General features: G+C 37.8%; 2 protein-coding genes across 8 annotated transcripts in view; one reads left to right on the top strand and one right to left on the bottom strand.

The window, feature by feature from the left end:
- METTL8 (methyltransferase 8, methylcytidine) overlaps nt 1–5,560 on the bottom strand; it is an 85,543-nt gene extending 79,983 nt beyond the window's left edge. For 3 of the 5 annotated variants that reach the window (XM_013052060.2, XM_013052059.2, XM_045066614.1), the window contains exon 1: nt 5,348–5,558. Coding sequence is in view for 1 of the 5 variants with exons in the window: in XM_045066614.1 (XP_044922549.1) it covers nt 5,348–5,356 (9 nt within the window). In the remaining 4 variants the exon portion in view is untranslated. Of the gene's footprint in view, nt 1–4,795; nt 4,817–5,347 lie in introns of those variants that run through there. The other 2 variants (XR_006602466.1, XM_013052061.2) reach the window with 2 other exon arrangements.
- The window catches only part of DCAF17 (DDB1 and CUL4 associated factor 17), a 38,278-nt gene continuing 20,344 nt past the window's right edge, over nt 4,843–22,776 (top strand). Inside the window, exons 1-6 of one of the 3 annotated variants that reach the window (XM_004744061.3) lie at nt 4,843–5,044; nt 6,551–6,654; nt 14,750–14,840; nt 18,406–18,542; nt 19,465–19,543; nt 20,695–20,784. In XM_004744061.3, the coding sequence (XP_004744118.1) occupies nt 14,781–14,840; nt 18,406–18,542; nt 19,465–19,543; nt 20,695–20,784 (366 nt within the window). In that variant the 5' untranslated portion in view covers nt 4,843–5,044; nt 6,551–6,654; nt 14,750–14,780. Of the gene's footprint in view, nt 5,045–5,685; nt 6,150–6,550; nt 6,655–14,749; nt 14,841–18,405; nt 18,543–19,464; nt 19,544–20,694; nt 20,785–22,776 lie in introns of those variants that run through there. The other 2 variants (XM_004744059.3, XM_004744063.2) reach the window with 2 other exon arrangements.

Raw genomic sequence — 22,776 nt, 5'->3', positions numbered from 1 at the left:
TTTTTAAATTTTTTTATCTTTTTAAAAAGATCTTATTTATTTATTTGAAGGACATAGTGAGCAAGAGAGAGCATAAGCCAGGGGAGGGGCAGAGGAGAAGGAGGAGCAGACTCCCTGTGGACCAGGGAGCCTGATGTGGGACTGATCCCAGGATGCTGAGATCATGAAATGAGCCAAAGGCAGACACTTAACCAACTGAGCCACTCAGGCACACAATATTTTATTTTAAAGAGGAAAGAAAGTTCTGGGAACCAGGGGAGACATAAAGGAGATGTCAAAGTTTTAGGTAATGTCCTGGGTCTTTCTTATAAGTTGATGATAAATATATGGGTATTCCTTTTATAATAATTATTTATATATTGTGCTCTGTTACCTATACATGTTTTTGTTTGTTTGTTTTTTAAGATTTTTATTTATTTGAGAGAGCCAGTAAGCTAGAACCTACAAGCAGGGGGGCAGCAGAGGGAGAAGGAGAAGCAGGCTCCCTGCTGAGCAGGGAGCCCCATGCAGGGCTCTATCCCAGGACCCTAGGACCATGACCCGGGACCAAGGCAGATGCCCAAATGATTGAGCCACCCAGGCACCCCATACATGTTTTTTAAATAAGATAATTTAAAAATAAGAATAGTTTACAGACTTTACTACCAACCTTTAAACCTAAATCTTTCTGGATTTTATACATGCATTAATGTACTTCATGTTCAAACAATTATGAAAATATACTGAGAAAAGGAAACATAAAACCCAAACTTGTGGTCAAAAGCCTCAATAATTTAAAAATAAATTTCCAAAAGTGATTCTCACCTAAACTATACCACTTACCTGTTAAATAGTCTATTTCATTCTTGTTCCTAAAGGGAATGTCCTATCACTAGTGATTTTTCCATTAAATTACCATGGTCCCACATGCTCTGACTCCTGACCCACTGGGACCTGATTTTATTTCCTTCTTCCCACATGTCCTAACCACAGAACAGATCCTAACATTCCTTAGCATTAATATCTAAAAAGCTGATGTGTAAGTTTAATAAAAGGTAGATACTGCTTCATAGACATCACATCGAAAGTTGTTCCCTGCTTTCCATTTGTTCTGAGGAGTTTAGGGATGCTTATTTGTGGTTCTGCTTAATACGATTTCACTTGAATCTTTTCTTCATTGTTAGTATCTACTACACTAGAAGCCTTATCAACTCTACTTCCAAAATATATCCTGAATCTGTTCAGTTCTTTTCATTTCTCCTGCTACCTTCCAGCCCAAACACTATCATTGGTTACCTGAACCAAATGAACAGCCACCTGTTTTCCTTGCTTCCATTCTTGTCTCCCCACAGTACATTCTCCACATTATAAAGATTTTATTATAACACAAATCAGATCATGTCACTCTCTTTGTTCAAATTCTCCTTTGGCTTTCTATTACAATAGAATAAAATCCAAAATTCCTTCCAGCCTACTTCTCCAAGTTCATCTCTCTCATGCACACTAAAGCACCACACTGACCTGACAGTTTTAGAAAAAACCAAGGCTGTTAATTGCCTTGCAGACGCATTCAAGCATCTTCCTGCCTGGACTACTCTAAACTCAGTTTTTTGCAGACTGGCCCATCCTCATTATTCAGGGCTTAGCTCAAAAGTCCATTCTCTTAAAAAAAAAAAAAAAGTTCAATCTCCAAAGGCCTTCTGTGACTACTCTGGCTAACACAAAGCTTCCAAACACACTCTATCAAACACATTACCCTGTTTTATTTTCATTACAGCCCTTATCACTACCTGAAATCTTATTTTAAAAATCTAGGTATTTATTGTCTATCTCCCTCCATATGTCGGGACCTTGTCCATCCCATTCACTGTTATACCCTATGCCAAAATAGTTCCCAGTATAATGTACATGAAAATAATTACATGCTGACTAAATGACTTCTTGTGGTTTTGGTTCAAGTTTATCTTTGAACAAATGTTCAAGTTTAATAACCTGAATGCTTTATTCGGTTATACTATGCTTCTTTAAACAAAGTATATGAACAAAAAGCATTTTACTAACTTTTGAATTCATATCTCTTCTTCTCAATCTTTAAAATATCATGGTAGGGGAGCCTGGCTGGCTCAGTCGGTAGAGCATATGACTCTTGATCTTGGGGACATGAATTTGAGCCTCATGTTGGAAGCAGATTACTTAAAAAAAAAAAAAAATTTAAAAATACATTAAAAAAATCATGATAAATATGGCTAAGTATTCTGTAAACACAAAGGCACAGACTGAAAAAGAAGGAACAAAAATAAAAAACAATGTTTGTTTTATGTCTCAAATTGAGAAGGTACTTTCAAACCCTAAACTAGGGATATCTGTGCAAGCCATTTTACTGTCAACAAATGGAAAAAATATCTACTTTATAGGTAGAACTGTTGGGGATTTAAGTTTTTAAAAAGTTAGTTCTTCTTATGAACATTGTGGTTTCCTACTGATTTGAAGAATAAAGGGATTCTATACATTGTCCTTAGAATAGTCATTTAATCAACGTACATATGCACCCTTGTATACAGCCTAAAATGTGGTCAATGCATATGTATGTTGAATGAATGAATGGACTACTCTAAAAACAGTATGTTGGGGGGCACCTGGCTAGGTCAATCAGTAGAACAAGTAATTCTTGATCTTGGGGTCATGAGTTTAAGGCCCATGTTGGGAATAGAGACTCTGGGGTTTTTTGTTTTTATTTTTGTTTTAAAGCTTTCATTTATTTATTTGACAGAAAGAGAGATCACAAGTAGGAAGAGAGGGGCAGAGAGAGAGGGGGAAGCAGGCTCCCCGCTGAGGAGAGAGCCCAATGCCAGGCTGGATCCCAGGACCCTGAGATGATGACCTGAGCCGAAGACAGAGGCTTAAGCCACTGGGCCAACCAGGCACCCCTAGGGAATAGAGCCTCCTTTAAAAAAAGAGAGAGAGAGAGAATAAAAACATATGTTGGGAAAACAGACAAACAACAATTCTAATATAGTGCAGCAAACAATGTATGCAGAGTAACATGTTAGAAGAGGCAAGACCATAACTAAAGTGAAGGGGTCAGGAAAAGTGTCGGAGTAGAGCTGTGATACCTGGGATGAGTCATGAGATAAACAGAAAAGAGAAAAAAAGGAAGGAAGCATCAAAGATACAAAGATGTATCTTTGAGATGCAAAGATACACTGGCTTAAGCAAGTGAGCAACATTCAGAACCACAATAGCAAATGTTAAGGATGGACAAAGAAATAAGGCTGAAAGTGTGGGCAAGATGCAGATAACAATGCCCTGATACTACTTTAAGGGATTCAGATTTTGTCTTATAAGGCACCTACACAGACCCCAGATGTAGCCCCAAAGCCATGTTTCTCCTAGAGAAACCTTTTATTTTCAGCTTGATTAAAATAAAAAACAGGGGCGCCTGGGTGGCTCAGTGGGTTAAGCCGCTGCCTTCAGCTCAGGTCGTGATCTCAGGGTCCTGGGATCGAGTCCCGCATCGGGCTCTCTGCTCAGCAGGGAGCCTGCTTCCTTCTCTCTCTCTCTCTCTGCCTGCCTCTCCATCTACTTGTGATTTCTCTCTGTCAAATAAATAAATAAAATCTTTAAAAAAATAAAATAAAATAAAAAATAAAAAACAAAAACATTTTTTAAAAGGATATTCTGGATCATCTGAATGGCCACCTTTTAACTGATTACTGTCATAAGATTTCAGTTCACGTGTTTGTGTTCAGCAGTGCACTGGCAAACAACTGGTACCATTTGTCACTGGCACAGGTTAATGAGAAAGAAATGGGAACTGCTTTATGTAAAGGATGGTGTTTGACAAGCGAAGGTCAAATAAAACCATGACACGTTGAATAAAGGAAAGCTTTGCAGTGGTTTAAAGAAAGAAAAAGACAGACCTTTTCTAAGGAAATTATGCTATGGAGAACAGTGAACATTTGCTTTTGAAGCTTATTAGGTCCAGCAAAAACAGTCTCATTGGTAACAAAGAATATGTATTCATTTGAATTTATTTGTTTTATAATTGTGCTTCATTTAACTTATAACTGGGAGTTACAGTCGTATAAGATATACAACATAAGGAGTTTATATATAGTTTTATATTTGCATATATTTAACATACTGAAAATATTTTAAGTTAACAATAGAGAATCCTGGGTATCGACTCAGGCTTGAGAAATTCTGTTCTGGGAGCCACTGAAAGATGTTACTGAAGAAATGACAAATTTGTGCTTTAGAAAAACCACTCTGTCAGCAGCATGGAGGGTTGGAATCGCAAGTACTTAAGCAAGGCAAGAAGGAGGATACTTAATATAATAATGTGATAAAATTGTGAGGCCCTAAATTACTTAGGTGATATAAAAAGGAGACGGATAGGAGTTAGAGTCAAAAAGATCTGGTTGTGGGTGAGGAAAGGAAGGTATTCAGGAGGACAGCCCTCTGGGTGAGTTGGTGGTAGGATAAAAACCACAGGAAGACAAAACAAGTGAGGGTGAAGGGGAATGAGAAGTGAGAGATGATGAATTTAAGTCAGCAATGATTTGAATTTCATTCCATCCAAAGAAAATCCAGTTCTCGTTTCTGGGTCCCAGTTTTCTCGGTGACAGCTGCATTCATGAATTACCAAATTAACTATTATAGCGCGCTCTAAAAATACACATAGCACTCCACAGTACGCTGTAAATAAGTCATGAGAAATCAGCAAAAGCCCAGGCCCTGAAGGAAATTCGGCAGGGTTAAAAAGAGATGTGACAAATTGTTACTCAACACTTAAATTGTGACCCAACGCACTCACCCAGTACGGTACTCTGCTCTGTCAGTCAGAGGCAACCGTTCTCTCGCCCAAGTAGGAACGAGAGGTGGCGAGCCGAGCCCACGTGGAAGATGCAAAGGCACCACCCTCAAGGGGCTCGCAAAGCAATGGGGCACACCAAGTGACCTATTACGGAAAATGTAGCGTCGTGGGAACTTTGATCCTACAGGCAGGGATCGCTGACAAAGTTACCTTTTACTTAGACGAATCAACGTGGAATATCTTAGTCCGGTAAGAATGTAAACATTTCCTATTTTATTACCAAAAGAAGGAAAGGAAAAAAAAAAAAAAAAAAAAGGAAGAAGAGGCGAGAGGAAGGAAAATAATTATCGCGAAACCAGCCTGTGTCCCCGCCGGCCACGGAAAGGCGAGCTCTGGAAAAGAGTAATTCAACCCTAGTTCGGTGGGAATGCAAGCATCTTCCACCACTAACTCATCATTCAATGACATAATGTTCCTAGACCCAAAATGTTTAACCATCAACCTCATCCACAACGTCCAACGTGCGACTGGGGGGAAAGCCGCGGGGCGTACCTTTAGCATGGACGCTGCTCTGGGGGAGGGGGGGTCGCACTCGATACAGCGCCCCTCTCGGCACCCGGCCAGGGCCTCCCAGAACGAAAGTCGGGGGAGTGAGGGTACCGGGGCGGCACAATTCGTACTGTAAACCGACACCAGGAGGCGGCAGCACAGCGCCCCCGGGGCTCTGCCCCGCGCCGCGTGCAGAGCCGGAAAGGGGTGTCCGCCGCACAGCGCAGCCTCTTCGCGGCCGGGCTGGGCGGGGCCACGACTGGTTGGAGGCAGGGCCGACGCAAGAGCTCCCTTCGCGCCGCCTGATGGGAATTGTAGTTCTGGGAATTAGCCAGGCTCCCTCAAAGGGCTCTGGGAACTACACTTCTTGTTGAGCGAACGGCTCCGGCAGGCCGCGCGTTACGGGGGCGTCACACTGCCCGCACCCGGGTCCAGAGCTGCAGAGTGTTTGAGGGGCAGGTCGGAGGGGGGTGCCTTTTCCTTCACTCTGCGCTCAGGCGGTGCTGATCGGTGTTATCTCGCCCCTCTGCCGTGCGCTCCTGGCCCGGCTCCCGGTGTCAGCTTTTCCTGGGCCCCTCAAGGAGTTGGGGCCTGGAGGTTCGGAGGTAACGGCCGCTGCCTGGCGCGGGAGCGAGGGGCGCTCCCTCTTCAGCCAACCCCGCACCTGGCCCTTGCCTCCATGGGCCCAACTCAGAAACCCAACGTGTGCCGCCAGCTGAGTCGCCGGGCGCTGGGCTTCTTCTCGCGGGACGCAGGCGTGGTGCAGAGGACGAACCTGGGCATCCTGAGGGTGCTGGTGTGCCAGGTGATCGCCGGCGGCTGGGAATGGGGCCAAGGGCAGGGGGCGACTGGCGGCCAAGCCTCCTCCCGGGGCGCAGTTTTTATGTATTAGAGCTCTCTTTTAAGAAGATCACATGTCTTGAGCAGGGAAATCCAGGCCCTGAACCTGGGGAGTTAATAAGTATCTGTTAGAACCGGCAGATGCTTTTAGTTTTAAGCTTCTTATGTCTTCCTGCAAATGATCTTCCAGAAATTTGGTCACCCCGCTTAACACGTGAGGGCAGAGTGAGGAAGATAGGAACATAATGTTTTAAATAACGTACGTAGGATTACTTTGAATACTGTAGGTTTAACTATCCCACTTAAAATCGGTGCACGGTAGAGACTTACGAGTTATTCCTTAAACCAAAATTCCTTGTCTTTCAGGAAAGTACTAAATTTAAGAATGTGTGGACAACTCATTCCAAGTCACCTATAGCCTATGAGAGAGGAAGAATATATTTTGACAATTATCGGTGCTGTGTCAGCAGGTATCTTTTTGATGAACATTTTTGCTTTAATTCACCTCACTATTAATCTTGACTAATTTTTTTAGAACCACATGCTATTTCGGTGCTTAATGAAATAGGAAGAATAAAAAAATTAGCCCAAAATAAGAGTAAGTGGTAAAAATGGGTTGTAATTTTAAAATCTTGTTAAATTTGAAGTTAGAGATTTCATCTTTGCAAATACCAATTTAAAACGAATTTAGAGTGCAGGCAAAATGATGGGTTGCTCAGGGTATGGTATAATGTTTTATTATGCTTAAAAGATATCAGTGTTAAGGAAGCCAGGTATCTAATAATTAGATACTGCTTTAGAGAGTAATTTTTTTAAGATTTTTATTTATTTATCTGAGAGAGAGAGAGATAGGAAGAGAGAGAGAGAGCAGGAGCAGGAAGGAGTGAGAGAAGCAGGCTCCCTGCTGAGCAGGGACCTCAATCCTCAATCCCACAACCCTGGGATCATGCCCTGAGTCACCCAGGCACCCCTAGAGAATCTCCCTGTTTTGTTTTGGAAGTACTTGCCTTTTCTTGTTTGTTTTAAGAGAAAAATTTAAACTTGCTTCAAAGAGAGTAGTATAAGTGAACCTCCCTATACTCATTACCTAGATTCAAAAGTGATCCACATTTTGCTGCATTTGCTTTTCTAACCCATTGCCACCTTTTCCTTGACCTTTTTACTAAGTATTTTAAAGCATATTTGAAATACCACACCACACTTAAGTTCACTTCTCTAAAAAAGAGGGACTTTTTTCTTTCTTTTAATAGCTTTATTAAGATATAATTCATATACTATACAGTTCACCTATTTAAAGTATACAATTTTATGGTTTTTGTTGAAATTCATATTCAATGATAGGAATTTTGGTGAACCATTGTGGTTCATATAGGTAACCATCACTACAGTTAACATTTTCATCACTTCAAAAAGAAACCCTATTCCATTAGCTGTAGCCCCATCAACATTACCCATAAGCAACTACTAGTATACTTTATGTTTCTATAGATGCACCTGTTCTGAACATTTCATCTGAATTGAATCACATAGTATGTGGTCTTTTGTGATTGACTTATTAGTAGATTACCAGTATATTATAAGAGAATATAACTCAAGACAGCCAGATAGATGAGATATGTGGATATGTGGGAAAGGGGATGGTATATCCATTCTTTTTGAGCATACTACTGTCCCTAAATCTGTATGTGTTCACCAACCCAGAATTTTCTCTCCTTTGGTAATACATACATTTAGTGCTATTCATTTCCCTCAAGCTCTGTTTTTGCTGCATCCCACAAATGTTCATATATTTTATTCATCTTCATTTTGTTAAAAATATTTTAAAATTTCTCATGAAACTTCTTTGACTCATATGTTAATTAGAAGTCTGTTGTTTAATCTCCAAATCTTCTGGGATTTTCCAGCTTTCTGTTATTGACTTTTTTCTTTTTTTTTTTAAGATTTTACTTATTTATTTGACAGGCAGAGATCACAAGTAGGCAGAGAGGCAGGCAGAGAAAGAGAAAGAAGCAGGCTCCCTGCTAAGCAGAGAGCCCGATGTGGGGCTCAATCCCAGGACCCAGGGATTATGACCTGAGCCGAAGGCAGAAGCTTAACCCACTGAGCCACCCAGGCGCCCCTTTGTTATTGACTTATCATTTATTTCCACTGTGGTCTGAAAGTAATACTTTGTATTACTTCCGCTCTTAAATTTGTAAAGGTGTGTTTTGTGGCCCAGATTGTGGTCTCTTGGTGAATTTCATCTGAGCTTGAGAAGAATGTGTATTTTGCAGTTATTGGATGAAATATTTTTTGGAAGTCAGTCGGATCCCATTGACTGATAGTACTGTTCATTTCAACTATATCCTTATAGACTTCCTGTTTGCTGGACCCACCAGTTACTGACAGACATGTTGAAGTCTCCCAACTATAATAGTAGATTTGTTTCTACTTGTGTCCTATCAGTTTTTGTCTCACATGTTTTGACATTGTGTTGTTAGATGGTATACACTTTAAGGAATTTTATGCCTTCTTGAGGAAGTGACCCCCTTTATCATTATGTAATGCCACCATTTATCCCTCATAATTTTTTTGTGGAAGTCAACTTTGTCTGAAATTAATATAGCTACTCCAGCTTTCTTTTGATTAGTATCCGCATGGTATATCTTTATCCATTCCTTTACTATAATCTGTTTCTTTATATTTGAAATGGGTTTCTTGTAGACAACATGTATTCGAGTCCTGTTTTTTGATCCACTCTAACAGTCTCTGCCTTTTAATAGGTATAGACCATTCACATTTAGAGTGATTATTATTACAGTTGGTTTAATATACTCCCATGTAACTATTTTCTATTCATTGCTTTTTGTTCTTTTCTTGTCTTTCATTCTTTTTTGTCTTCTCTGCTTTTAATTGAGCATTTTATATGATTCCATTTTCTGTCTACTTTAGCATATCCATTATACTTCTTTTAAAAAATTTTTAATCGTTGCCTTAGAACTTGCAATGCATATTTACAACTAATTTAAATCACTTTCAAGTAGCGCTATAGCTCTACATGTGTAGCATAGTTACTTTATATTAGAGTATTTCTAATTGCTCCCTCCTGCCTTTTATAACATTGCTGCCATTCTTTTTATCCATGAGCTATATTCCCTGAATACCTTATTGCTGGTATTATTATGACAATAATATTATTATGTTACTATGCTATTATTATGACAGATAAATTTTTCTCTGTTAAATCAGTTAAGAATAAGAAAAATAAAGGATTTTATTTTACCTTTATTTATTTCTTTTATTTATTTATTTTATTTGAGAGAGAGAAAGAGAGCATCATGCACATACATGCACATGAGCAGGGGGAAGGGCAGAGGGAGAGAGAGAATCTCAAGCAGATACCCTGCTGAGTGTGGAGCTGGATTTGGGGCACAATCCTGAGATCGTGACCTCAGCCACTTACCTGACTGAGCCACCCAGGTGCCTGTATTTATTCCTTTTCTAACATTCTTCCTTTTTTAAGGTAGATCTGAGTTTCTGACCTATATTATTTTTCTTCTCTTTGAAGGACTTTTTTGAACATTTCTTATAAAGCAGATCCGCCGGCAACACATTCCCTCCATTTTTGTTTATCTGAGAAAACCTGATTTCTTTTTGACTTTTGAAGGATAACTTCTCAGGATACAAAATTCTGGATTGGTTGAGTATATTATAAGTATTTATAAGAAATATATATTTGGACGTGATGTGATGAACACTGGGTGTTATATGGAATGAATCATTGAACATTATATCAAAAACTAATGATGTGCTATATATTGGCTAATTGAATTTAAATTAAAAAAAATCTATATTTGGTCATTCAGATGACCAAAATATTTTTCTCAGATATATTTGCTTTTTATTTATAGTTACTGAAAATACATCAGACTTGTAAAGGTGAAGGTAGGTATCTTGTTATTAATGAAGGTAACTTTCAGACCCCACCCAAGTATAATGACCTATTGCCTGGAGGACCAACTATGTGATTAGGGGGTTGGCACTGACCCCTGACCTCCAGGCAACAGAGGGGAGCTGGAGATTGAATCAGCTAGAGGCCAATGACTTAGTCAATCACAACTATACAATGAAGCCTCCATAAAACTTCAAGAGGACTGGGTTTGAAGAGCTCTGGGTTGGTGAACACTTGGAGATACAGGGAGAGTGGCTTTCCTGGAGAGAGCATGGAAGTTCCATGCCCTCTTCCCATACCTTTTCCTATGTATCTCTTCATCTAGGTGTTGATTGTATTCTTTATCATATCCTTTAATAAACTGGTAAACATAAGTAAATGCTTCCCTGAGTTCTATGAGCCACTATCAAAGAAACTAAAGAGAAGGTCATTGGAAGCTCAGTCTGTAGCCCATGGGTCAGAAACACAGGTAACAGCCTCGGGGCTTTGTAACTGGCATCTGAAGGTGGGGTAGTGGTGGAGGGCAGTCTTACTGGATTGAATCCTTAACCTGTGGAATCTGATACTATCTCCTAGTAGACAGTATAAGAATTAAGTTGAATTCTTAGATACTCTACTGGTATCTGAGTGTTGTGTGTGGGAGAATTCCACTCCCCTCATATTAGAATTGGGTGCAGGAGTCTTAAAGGACTGCGGTTGGGGGTTGTTTCATCACTTTAGATATTTTATGTCACTCCCTACTTGGCTTGCCTGTTTTCTAAAAAAGTCCAATCTAGGGCACCTGGGTGGCTCAGTCGGTTGGGTAGCTGTCTTTGGCCCAGGTCGTGGTCCTGGGGTCCTGGAATAGAGTCCAACGTGGGGCTCCCTGTGCAGTGGGGAGTCTGCTTCTCCCTCTGCCTCTGCCCCTCCTCCCTGCTTGTGTGCACTCTCTCTCTCTCTCTGGCAAATAAATAAATAATATATTTTAAAAAAAGAGAGAGAAGTCCAATGTAATTCCTATCCTGTTTTTTTTTTTTTAGAGAAGGTACTTTTTTCCTTTGGCTTCTTTCAAGATGTTTTCTTTCTTTCTTTAAAGATTTTATTTATTTATTTGACAGACAGAGATCACCAGTAGGCAGAGAGAACGAAAGGAGGAAGCAGGCTCCCCGCTGAGCAGAGAGCTGGATGCGGGGCTCGATCCCGACCCTGGGATCATGACCTGAGTGGAAGGCAGAGGCTTTAACCCACTGAGCCACCCAGGCGCCCCGTATTTTTTATTTTCTATAGTTGGAATAATACATATCTAAGTATAGGTTTTTAAATATTTTTCCTCTTTGGTGTTCTGTAAGCTTTTGGATTTGTGATTTGGTGCCTGTGATTAATTTTGGAAAATTCTCAACCATTATTGATTTCAAGTATTTCTTCTGTTCTCCTTTTCTTATCCTTTTAGTATTCCCATTATGTGTATGTTACATCTTTTCTAATTCTCTGTCAGGATGTTGTGTTCTGCTTTTATCATTTTTTTTTTCATTGTTTTAGTTAAGTTTCTGTTGATGTATCTTCAGGTTTACCAGTCTTTCCTTGGCTGTGTCCAGTCTACTGATGAGCCCGTCAAAGACATTCTTCATTTGTATGGATTTTTTTATTTTTAGCATTTCCTTTTGATTTTGTTTTTAGGGTTTTTGTTTTTCAGTTTGGGGTTTGCTTTTTTTTTGTTTTTTTCTTAAGATTTATTTATTTATTTGACACAGAGAGAGAGAACACAAGCAGGGGAGTGCCAGGCAGAGGGAGAGGGAAAAGCAGGCTCCCAGTAGCCCCCCCGATCTGCCTCCCTCAGCAAGGAGGTTCTGATGTTTGCTTTGTCTCTTCAATCTTTGCATTCTGCATTTTGCAAATTGCAGTTTGCTTTGTATTTTTTTGTTGTAAGTTGTATGTGATGTAAAAGTGATTGTAGTAAAAGGGTCTTTAGAGTGAGGTTTTATGTTATGTTTGTTGTTTGCTGAAGCAGTAGGTTTCAGAGGCTAAAATTTCCTCTAGTGTCCTTGTTTTTGTTTAATTGGTACTGATTCCATTGGCTTACTCCTGCTAAGCTGTGATTCACCTCTCTTTCTAGTTTTGGGTGCAGCAGTTTGCTCTGTGATCTTAATTCTCTGATGTAACTAGGAACAGTTGTTGATTTTGTTTAACAGCTTTTTTTCCCGTAAGGACAGGAGTAATGACTCTTAAGCGCTTTACAGGATCAGAAACCAGAAGTTAGAGAAGATAGTTTGATATTTGTGCTGATCCGAGGAGGGATCCTGCCAACAATCTTTTTCTGATTCTCTCTAACAAATTAGCCAGCCTACAATTTAGCCTGTATGACCAGTGAATCTACAAATTTCTTCTCATTTGCCTTTCACCACAAACTCCACTGGTTTTAAGAGTGCTTTTAGGCTAGAACTTCTCCATACTCTGTGAAATGAAGTCAGTTCCTTTGGGAAGAGAATAGGGCTATATGCCTTAAGGCCTGCTTCTTCTGCCCAGGCAAAATCTTCAACCCAAGTCTTTAGAGTTGGTAGTAGGAGGCAGGTTGAATCAATCGCATTCTTCTCTTTGAGTGACGCCCATGCTCTAAAAACTGAGCATCTGGAATTGAGGCAAACATTAGCCTCAGCTTTTCTTGCCTTTCTTAACGTGGAACCACTACTTTATGAGGTGGGCTAAGGGTAACTAGAGCCTCTCTATTCTTAGGCATGCCACGGCCAAGGTAGAGTTAGGGCTAGGTAGAAGAAGGGAGCCCCACTTTTTGACTGCACTCACCCATGACTCAGCCCCAGCAACAAGCAGCTGGATGCTACATGAGAAATGCTGTCATCCTGGTCCCCAAAGAAGGTGGCCCTCTGGGAGCTGGAGGTAGAGGGAGTCCTGCGCTCTTGGCTGTACCAGTCTGGAGTAGTTTTCATCTTGCTGAGCTAAGAACAGTAAGGAGAGAGCACATCCTAGTTCAGACATCATTGACTCACTGTTCTTAGTGAACTCTAGCAGATTTTTTTGAATAACTGTTTGTTTGCTATATGCTCCTAGGACCATTTCCAGAGACGTTAAATAGTTGTCCTTTTATAGTTTTCACCAGTTTTCCTGGAGAGCATGCCTATAGAGCTCGTCATGCTATCACATTGGAAGTGGATATCTGGACATTTCTTTATCTGATCATAATGTCATTACCACATCTAACAAAATTAGTAATAATTCTTTGGTAACATTTAATGCCTATTTCATAACTTACCCAATTGAGAAATATCTGCTTTACTTAAAAAAAAAAATACCTTAAATCTGGGAGGGTGGCATTGGTTGGTGATCTAATAATAAAATAGTTGGACTTCTTTACTATGGCATTAATGGGTGTTTTACCCATAGTTTAGAATCACCTCGTAATTTAGAAGTTAAGGCTTGCTTTCAATCCTGTGAAATTCTGTTTGGTTTAAAACTTTGAATCAGAGAGGGGCGCCTGGGTGGCTCAGTGGGTTAAAGCCTCTGCCTTTGGCTCAGGTCATGATCCCAAGGTCCTAGGATCGAGCCCTGCATCTGGCTCTCTGCTCCGCAGGGAGCCTGCTTCATCCTCTCTCTCTGCCTGCCTTTCTGCCTACTTGTGATCTCTGTCTGTCAAATAAATAAATAAAATCTAAAAAAAAAAAAATCAGTTGATTCTTCACTTAAAAAAAAAAACTTTGAATCAGAGAACATCAAAGGTGAATAAAATTGTCACTCTGAAAAAAAAATTTTAAGATTTTTGTTTATTTGAGAGAGAGAAAGCACAAAGAGGGAGTGTTGGCAGAGGGAGAGAGAGAAACAGGCTCCTCACTGAGCAGGGATCCTGACAGGGGGCTTGATCCCAGAACCGTGGTATTATGACCTGAGCCAAAAGCCGACACTTAACTAACCGAGTCACCCAGGAGCCTCTGAAAATTGTTTCTAAACTGTAGTTTAATTTTAATGTTAATCAGTTAAAAAGGGGGAAAACATCTATGATCATATATCGATAGTAATCAGGTAAGTATAAACTAAAGGTAAGGGACTATTTTTCATATAAAAAATGTAGTGTTAACTACTGGTAGAGGTACAAACTTGTTTAACCTTTCTGAACGGGAATTTGGGAGTAGAAAAACTCCTAAAGGCATTTCCTTTTTTACCTACTAATTTTTATTCTAAAATAAAGGGACTCCTTATCTAATTTTCATTTTATAATATTAGAATAACAGTTTATGAACCCCATGGAACTCAGCAGACATATTCACAGTTAAGGTCCAAGGGTAAAGAAAGAATTCAATATGATCCAATTTTGGAAAATAATCTGAAGGTAAGTATATGTATATACAGAAAACCCAGAAAGAAATGAACCAAAATGTTAATAATAGTTATTTTTGTAATTATATAGTTTTATGATCTATTTTATTTTTCCAATTTTCTTTTTTTTAAATTTTTAAATTTTTATTTTTTAATTTTATTGTGAATTTTGTGATCAGAAAAAAAATGTTAACATTTAGTTAGGAAAAGGAAAGCAAAATAACAAGTTATATCTTGGTATTCCAAATCTCTGGAAAAAAGTCACTGAGAGCTGGGCAAACACTATCTGAGTTATCAAGAAGAATAATCATTGATTTTTCTTTTTTTCCCAGTGTTGCCTCAGAGCCAAGAAAACTTTATGAAATGCCAAAATGTTCCAAATCAGAAAAAATAGAGGATGCATTATTATGGGAATGCCCGGTGGTAAGATTTGCTTTTAGAGTATTTGTTTCTGACACATTTTTAGCCTAAAATAATATGTAAAAAAAATAATAAAGCTTAAATATCGTAGTTATTTCTGACTCCTGAAAGGAGTCAAGAAGAGAGTATATCCTTTGCTTACTTTTTCTCATGAAATAACTTTTATTTTTTAAAAATATACATTAATATTATGAAGGCATTTAAAAAACGATGTCATTTGTAAATCTTGAAAACTGGAAAATGTTATGAACTGGTTAAAAGTTTTATAAGCAATGTAAGGAAGTTATTCTCAGTGTTTAAGAGATTTTTCTACTGATTTAAGAGATCATTCTGTCAAAATAAAATATTAATTTAGGCTACAGTTATATTACATGGCTCTTTGAAAGTAGATTTTTTTTTTAAGGGGTTAATCAACTCTTTATGTTATCAGTAAGGCTTCCAGTCAACAGGTGACTATTGGTAGTTCAGTTTTGGGGGAGTTAAAAGTTATACACAGATTTTTGACCTTGAGAGTCACAGGAAATTGACAAGGATACTTCTTTCTTTCTTTTTCTTTCTTCCTTCCTTACCTTCCTCCCTCCCTCCCTTCCTTCCTTCCTTCATTTCCTTCTTTCTTTCTTTCTTTTTTTTTTTAAGATTTTACTTATTTGACACAGAGAGAAAGATTTCACAAGTAGGTAGAGAGGCAGGCAGAGAGAAGGGGAAGCAGGCTCTCCACTGAGCAGAAAGCGGACTCCAGACTTGAGATCACTACCCAAGCCAAAGGCAGAGACTTAACCCACTGAGCCACCCAGGCACCCCCATTTCCTTTCTTTCCTTTCCTTTTCTTTTCTTTTCTTTCTTTCTTTCCAAAAGTAGATTTTTATGAGTTTACTCCATGAATCTTGTTAGAAAAATAACAAGTCAAAAATAAAAAATAATAAAAAAAATAAAATAATAGGCTAACTCATTTTATGAGACAGACCAACATTGTCCTGATGTGTATTTTTCAGAAGACTGTTTTAATAAAATGATAGCACCTTATATTTGCTAGAGGAGTTGAGAGAATTGAGTTGTAGACAAAGTAAGTGGGATTTTCTGAGCTTAAAACGTATAACAAATTTTATATAATTACTTCTTAAAGCCTTTAATAATATTGTACAATAGTAATAATGTTCTTGGTGATTTTGACAACCACTTTGAAACTCTTGATCATAGAACTTCCTTTTTTGAGGTATATTTCTACATACTGGTTTTCCATAGGATCAGTGTTTTAAAAACAGCACTTAAGAAATGCTGCAGCGGGCTGCCTGGGTGGCTCAGTTGGTTGAGCGTTTGCCTTCAGCTCGGGTCATGATCCCTGGGTCCTGGGTCTCTCTTTTTTAAATATTGTTGTTTTTACATAAAACTAGTTTTTCAGAGCTGCTGCTTTTTCTCTAGACACTTACTCTTTTTAAAAAGAGACACCTATTTAAAAATCAGAAAGCTTTAAATCTATGTTTTCTCCCTTAATCCCTTAATTACTTTTTTTTTAAAGATTTTTATTATTTATTTATTTGACAGAGAGAGATCACAAGCAGGCAGAGAGGCAGGCAGAGAGAGGGGGGGGAAGCAGGCTCCCCGCTGAGCAGAGAGCCTGACTCAGGGCTCGATCCCAGGACCCTGAGATCATGACCTGAGGTGAAGGCAGAGGCTTAACCCACTTAGCCAGCAGGCACACCTCTCCCTTAATTTCTTATTAAAAGCTGAAAATAACTGTTGTGCCTCCAACATCTAAAGCCTTTTTTTTTTAATTATTTTTAAAAGTATTTGTTTATTTATTTGGGAGAGAGAGAGCATGAGCCAGGGGAGGGTCAGAGAAGCAGGCTCCCTCAGAGCAGAGAGTAGGGCATGGGACTTGATCCCAGGACCCTGAGATCATGATCTGAGCCAAAGGCAGACCCTTAACAGACTGAGCCACCCAGGTGCCCTCTAGTAACCTAATTCCTGTTCTCACTTATCTTTTACCATTTTCTTCTCATTTGAAGTTAAGCAAGATTTTCTATTAAGAAAAACTAAGAAATGGGTGCCTGGGTGGCTCAGTGGGTTAAGCCGCTGCCTTCGGCTCAGGTCATGATCTCAGGGTCCTGGGATCGAGTCCCGCATCGGGCTCCCTGCTCAGCAGGGAGCCTGCTTCCTCCTTCTCTCTGCCTGCCTCTCTGCCTACTTGTAATCTCTCTCTGTCAAATAAATAGATAAATCTTTAAAAAAAAGAAAAAAAAAAAGAAAAGAAAAACTAAGAAGCATATCGTATTGTTGTTAACATTCTGGTGTGAAACCACATTTAAATCAGCACCTTGTTTTTCTGAGACAATGTACGAAATACAACTTTTGGTTTAGGAAAATAGCTCAAACCTATTATATATGCTATTTTTTTCTTTCTTTTTACATACGCTATTTCAAATTCTTCTTTAATAAGCAAGGTATAAGTAGTGTATTTTTTAAAATTAAAAATCTCCAGGAGATGATATATAAGACGCCATAGAATAAAAATATTTGCATCATTGCATGTAATTTTAATGTAAAACCTCTAGTAGTTAATAAGCTTCCCTCCCCCTACACACGCAACCAAAAAATAAACACAAGACAAATCTTTAAAAGCATATATACGGGGCGCCTGGGTGGCTCACTGGGTTAAAGCCTCTGCCTTCAGCTCAGGTCATGATCCCAGGATCCTGGGATCGAGCCCCGCATTGGGCTCTCTGCTCAGCAGGGAGTATGCTTCCCCCTCTCTCTTTGCCTTCTTCTCTGCCTTGTGATTTCTGTCTGTCAAATAAATAAATAGAATCTTAAAAAAATACATATATAAAATAACTGTGCCTTCATTCTTTTCTATTCACTTTTCAGCCTGAGTGAATACTAGATTAATTCCAACTTTTCTATTTTTAACGTTCCTCTACAACTTTTTTAGGGGTGCCAGGGTGGCTCAGTCAGTTAAGCATCTGACTTTTGGTTTCCACTCAGGTCATGATTTCAGGGTGGTGAGATCAAGTCCCGAGTGGGGCTCTGCACCCAATGAGGGGTCTGCTTGGGATTCTCCCTATAGCCCTCCCTGCACTACACTCTCTCTCTAATAATTTTTTTTTAACGGGAGGGAACTTCCTTTTTATTTTACAAATCAAAGAAGAATTCCTTGCTTCTCTTTGTTTTCCTGCGTTAGATTTCCACCTTGTGGCAGCTGCTCAGTTGCAGGTATGCCCAAGTAGCTATTCTCTCTGTTTTTGGGGGGTAATTCATTGGTGACAGAGAATATCTTTAAAACCTGTTTTTCTTTGGCTGCCTTGAATCTGCATTCTAGCTTTGCATTTGGAGTTACCGTAGAGCCTCAGTGAATCATGGAACAATTTGTCCTTTACCATTTGACATCTATCAAAAGGAAAACAAGTCTTGGAATAATATTGGAATAAATATTCATTGAGGGGGTGGGCAGAAGGAAAGGGAGAATCTTGAGTAGCTAAAAAGTAGCTAAAAAGCTGTTTTCTTTGGATATAGATTTCTGCAGATTTGTTTATGATGAACCAATTTCATTTTTACACCTTGTATTTTTTAGGGGGAAATACTTCCCAATTCATCAGATTATAAATCTTCACTCATAGCACTGACTGCTCATAATTGGCTATTTCGCATATCAGCAACTACTGGGAAAGTACTTGAGAAAATATATCTTGCTTCATATTGCAAATTCAGGTATTAACTGTGATTTTGATACTCAAATTTTATTAAAATATATAAAATATAAATATATATACAAATTTGAGACTTGTGGCCCCAGAAATTTCAAGGTTTTTTTTGTTTGTTTGTCTTTAAGTTTGTATATCTGAATCTCAATTCATAAACCTTTCCTCTTTTTCTCTTCTTATTATTACATTTGAAGATCTGAGGATATAGACCCTTTATCATTTATTTTTGTATCACTCATAAGTAACTAACCTTGGCAGATATCTCTCACCCCCCCTTTTCAAATTTCTCTTCTACATATAGTATTTTATATGTTCTGCAAATAGTATTTTATATGTAGGTTACATTTCACAATAGGTTTTCCTGAAGCCTAGTCTGTTTCAGTTAAATCATCTGCCTAGTATAGTCTAAGAACAGTTGTTGTTTTTAAGTGATCTCTATACCTGATGTGGGGTTCAAACTGATGACCCCAAGATCAAGAATTTGATTCTGACTGGGCCAGCTGGGTATCCCTAAAACCTCTTATTTTAATTTAGTAGTTTTATATATTATTTATAGACATATTGGGAGGGAATATATGTATGTAGACTATGAAAAATAACATTTTTAATGCTTTTTGTAATATTAATGTCCATTTTAAAGTAGGAATAATCTTTTGTTTTCTAAGTTTTGAATACTGTTTCATCAAACACAATTTTTATTTACTGACACTCTAGAAGGATTAAAATTAAATATATATATATATGTATTTTTAATAGGATTATATCCATATAAGCATGTAGAGGGAATTTTTAAGTTACTTGTTTTTTAAAATAAATGACTTTGCTTTTATAATTTAAATAAAGAACTGTTTATTTATGAAATACCTATTTTATCTTGGTTATAAGGAAACTTAACCAAATGAATAACCTTCTCTTCATTATTTTACAAGATACCTGAGCTGGGACACTCCTCAAGAAGTCATTGCAGTTAAGTCAGCTCAAAACAAGGGCTCAGTATTGGCCCGGCAGGTAAGACATATTTAAATATCAATAAATAAGTATTTAAACATCAATAAGATGAGGAATTTGTTTCCAGAGGAAATTGGCTACAAATTTGTTAGGAAAGAACTAATCATCTTAGATTCTTAAAGAATGGTATAAAAGTTAAGAAATGGTATAAACTTAAGAAATACACTTTAAGCCACTTTGGGGAAGTATAACAGATTATTTTACATTCCATAGTGGAAAGAAATTGACAGAACCTGTTCTTTAAAGTAAGGGAACTTTTTCAAGCAGAGAAATCACTCATGCGTTTAACTATTGATAATTTTTTCTCATTTCATATAGACATGTCAGTGTAATTGTACTTTCAGATGATGTGACTATAACTGTGTCTTTTGATTAGGCTCTTTATTATTAGAATTCCAATTTTTAATATAATTTATATTCTGTTAATATAACAATGTATAATAAAACAATATGTGATATATATCAGAAGTATATATTTATTTATAATATAGAAATATTTTAGGGATGCCTGGGTGCCTCAATGGGTTAAAGCCTCTGCCTTTGGCTCAGGTCAGGATTCCAGGATCCTTGGATGAGCTCTCTGCTCAGCGGGGAGCCTGCTTCCCCCCTCTCTCTGCCTGCCTCTGTGCCTACTTGTGATCTCTCTCTCTCTCTCTCTCTCAAATAAGTAAATAAATAATCTTTAAAAAAAAAAAGGAAAGAAAAAGAAATGTTTTATTATGCATTTAAGAGTTTTTGTTGTATAGTATATATGTTTTGATACTAAGAAATGTTTACTGTTAGTGTTTATTTATTTTTATTTTTTTTTCTGAGTGTGGAGCCTAATGCGAGCCTTAAACTCATGACTCTGAATTCCAGACCTGAGCTGAAATCAGGAGTCAGACACTTCGAGCCACCCAGATGCCCCTATGTTTACTTTTATGGATTTTTATGTGTATGTGCATGTGCATCAAAGGACTGAAGGTTTAATGGACATATTTTGAACATGTATGCTTTCCTGTTTAAGTAAATTTGCAATGTAGATAAATGTTTTCAATTCGTGCAAACATCTACGTAACTGTATGCTAGGACAGATGGATGCTTTCAGCTCATGAAAAGAGTGTTTCTAAAATTCTTTTGAGAGCTGCCTGTAATTTAATCTTTCCTTTTAGGCGGGCATTCAACAGCCTGTTTTGCTGTACCTTGCAGTGTTCCATGTTTTACCTTTTTCACTCATAGGGATTCTGGAGATCAACAAGAAGGTAAGAACTTACTTCTTATTTGACTGCAGTATTAATTTTTTGATAAAAGATGGGATGTCAATATATGTTTGTTTATTAGGTGTTTTGATTGCAAATATTCCCCTGACTGTAAAAAGCTTTCTGAACTAGTTTGTTTCATAGCAAAATTCATGAGAATGTTTCATTTAGGAAGAAAGCCTAATCATCCTTTCATCTTTCTGCATGTTCTTATGCTATTCAAATGGAGAGTACTGAATACCTTTGGTGTCATTAACAAACCACTACTTTATAAAATTATGAAATGAGTAAGGTGGTTTTTTTTCAGAGGGATATTCCAAAGCTTGTTAAAATGACCATTAGGAAGATGAAAAGCTTGAACAAAATGAATCATTTTAATTGCAAAATATAGATCTAAAATTTGTTTTATGTTACATAAACAAGACCTGTAATTAAATACGTGAGTTTTCCAACTTGTTCAGTTATAGGTTTTATTCTTGACATTTCTCTTGATTTATGGTATGTTATATGGGAAGAAAGAAAGGACGTAGTTCCTTTGAGTAAAAGAATCAGTAGCCTCCTACTTTCCATTAAAAACTTGTTACTTAGTCTAGGCAGAGAGTTATTTACTGGTCTATTCTACTAGTCTTTAATTAAGCACCTCAAGTATTACTGAGGTCAGATCTTCATGGTCCACTAAGAGTCATTAGCAAATAAGATGAACATTATAAAAAGAAATTTGTATAAGCATAATATACTAAGCTACAGGAAGGTGAATGAGTAGTGTCAGTTGCTTATTCATTGTATTGTGCCAGGCTCTTTGAGTAGTTTATAACTTTGTAACATATAGTGGGTTCATCTAGGAAGGTAAGCAGCTTCCAAAATCCTAAGTAAATGGAGAAGCTGGAATTAGAACCTAGATTTGACTCCAAAGTATGAACCAAATTTTAAAATAGAGTGGCTACTTTATTAGAGCACTCATTATTTGAAAACGTGCTTGAATTACACAAGTCCTCCTTTTCAAAGTGGGAAACAAAGATCAGCAAATAAAAAAATCATGAATTAGTCAAGATTGAAGCAAAGCATAATTATCTAAGAGATGACAAGAAACACAACTTATGAATTTAGCTATTTTCTTTTTGCTTGTGGATTGAGTAGTTATGTGTGCTTATTATAGTCTGTAACAGGAATGAACACTTAACTAAATCATAAATTGTTTTTATTTATTCCTAGATGCCTATGATAATCACGGGAAGGATTTGGTTTTGATTAGGCTTAGTTGGAATTGAAGCGTATCTTCCACTTCCCATGTATAGAAGACTACCCAGGGGCCAAGCCCAATATATTCTTTAAACTAGTTATTGGGGTAGTAAATATTCACTAAATAATCTGTGTTGAGTAGAAACAGAAACAGATTTCCACTTAATTTCCTCTTGTCCTTTCATTGCTATGAATATTTGTCTATGTTGGGTTTTGTTAAATATTAAAATAGGCACAGAATCAAGTTATTTTATCAGAGTTCTGTGGAGGACTATGGCAGGATCCAGTGCATTGAACAAAAACAGAAAGGAAGCAAAGAGCCAAAGCCTTACTCAAGGTTAGCCAGGCTAAATGTCTCTAAAGGTGCTTCCTTGGGCTTTAACATGTTTGGTTTTTATATGACCAAAAAATTAAGCGGTATTAGATATTTAAAGGACAAAGTAGTGATAAAAATCTGGAGTTAGCTGTTTTTCATTATAAGTACTTTCTTAGATCCAGTCTTTTCACTTTGAGGTAAAAAATAAGTCTCTTTATGAATAACATTTTAGCATGAAGAATGGGTCCCTATATTTACTCTACCGCATATATCCTGCAGGGTAGAATTAGATGATCTCACTGTATGCTGATGTCCATGAGGAATAGACTGTTATTAAAAGATATTAACAAAACTGTATAGCGAATGGATGAGGCAAGTGAATGCTGCTGAATCATTTTGAGGGTTAAGTGCTGCACCCCCATCAGTGCTCCACTCCCATT

The sequence above is a fragment of the Mustela putorius genome, unplaced genomic scaffold (assembly GCF_011764305.1).
Source record: "Mustela putorius furo isolate JIRA1106 unplaced genomic scaffold, ASM1176430v1.1 tig00003869_pilon_pilon_pilon, whole genome shotgun sequence".
Lineage (NCBI taxonomy): Eukaryota > Metazoa > Chordata > Mammalia > Carnivora > Mustelidae > Mustela > Mustela putorius.
This window is presented reverse-complemented; position numbering and strand designations above follow the sequence as displayed.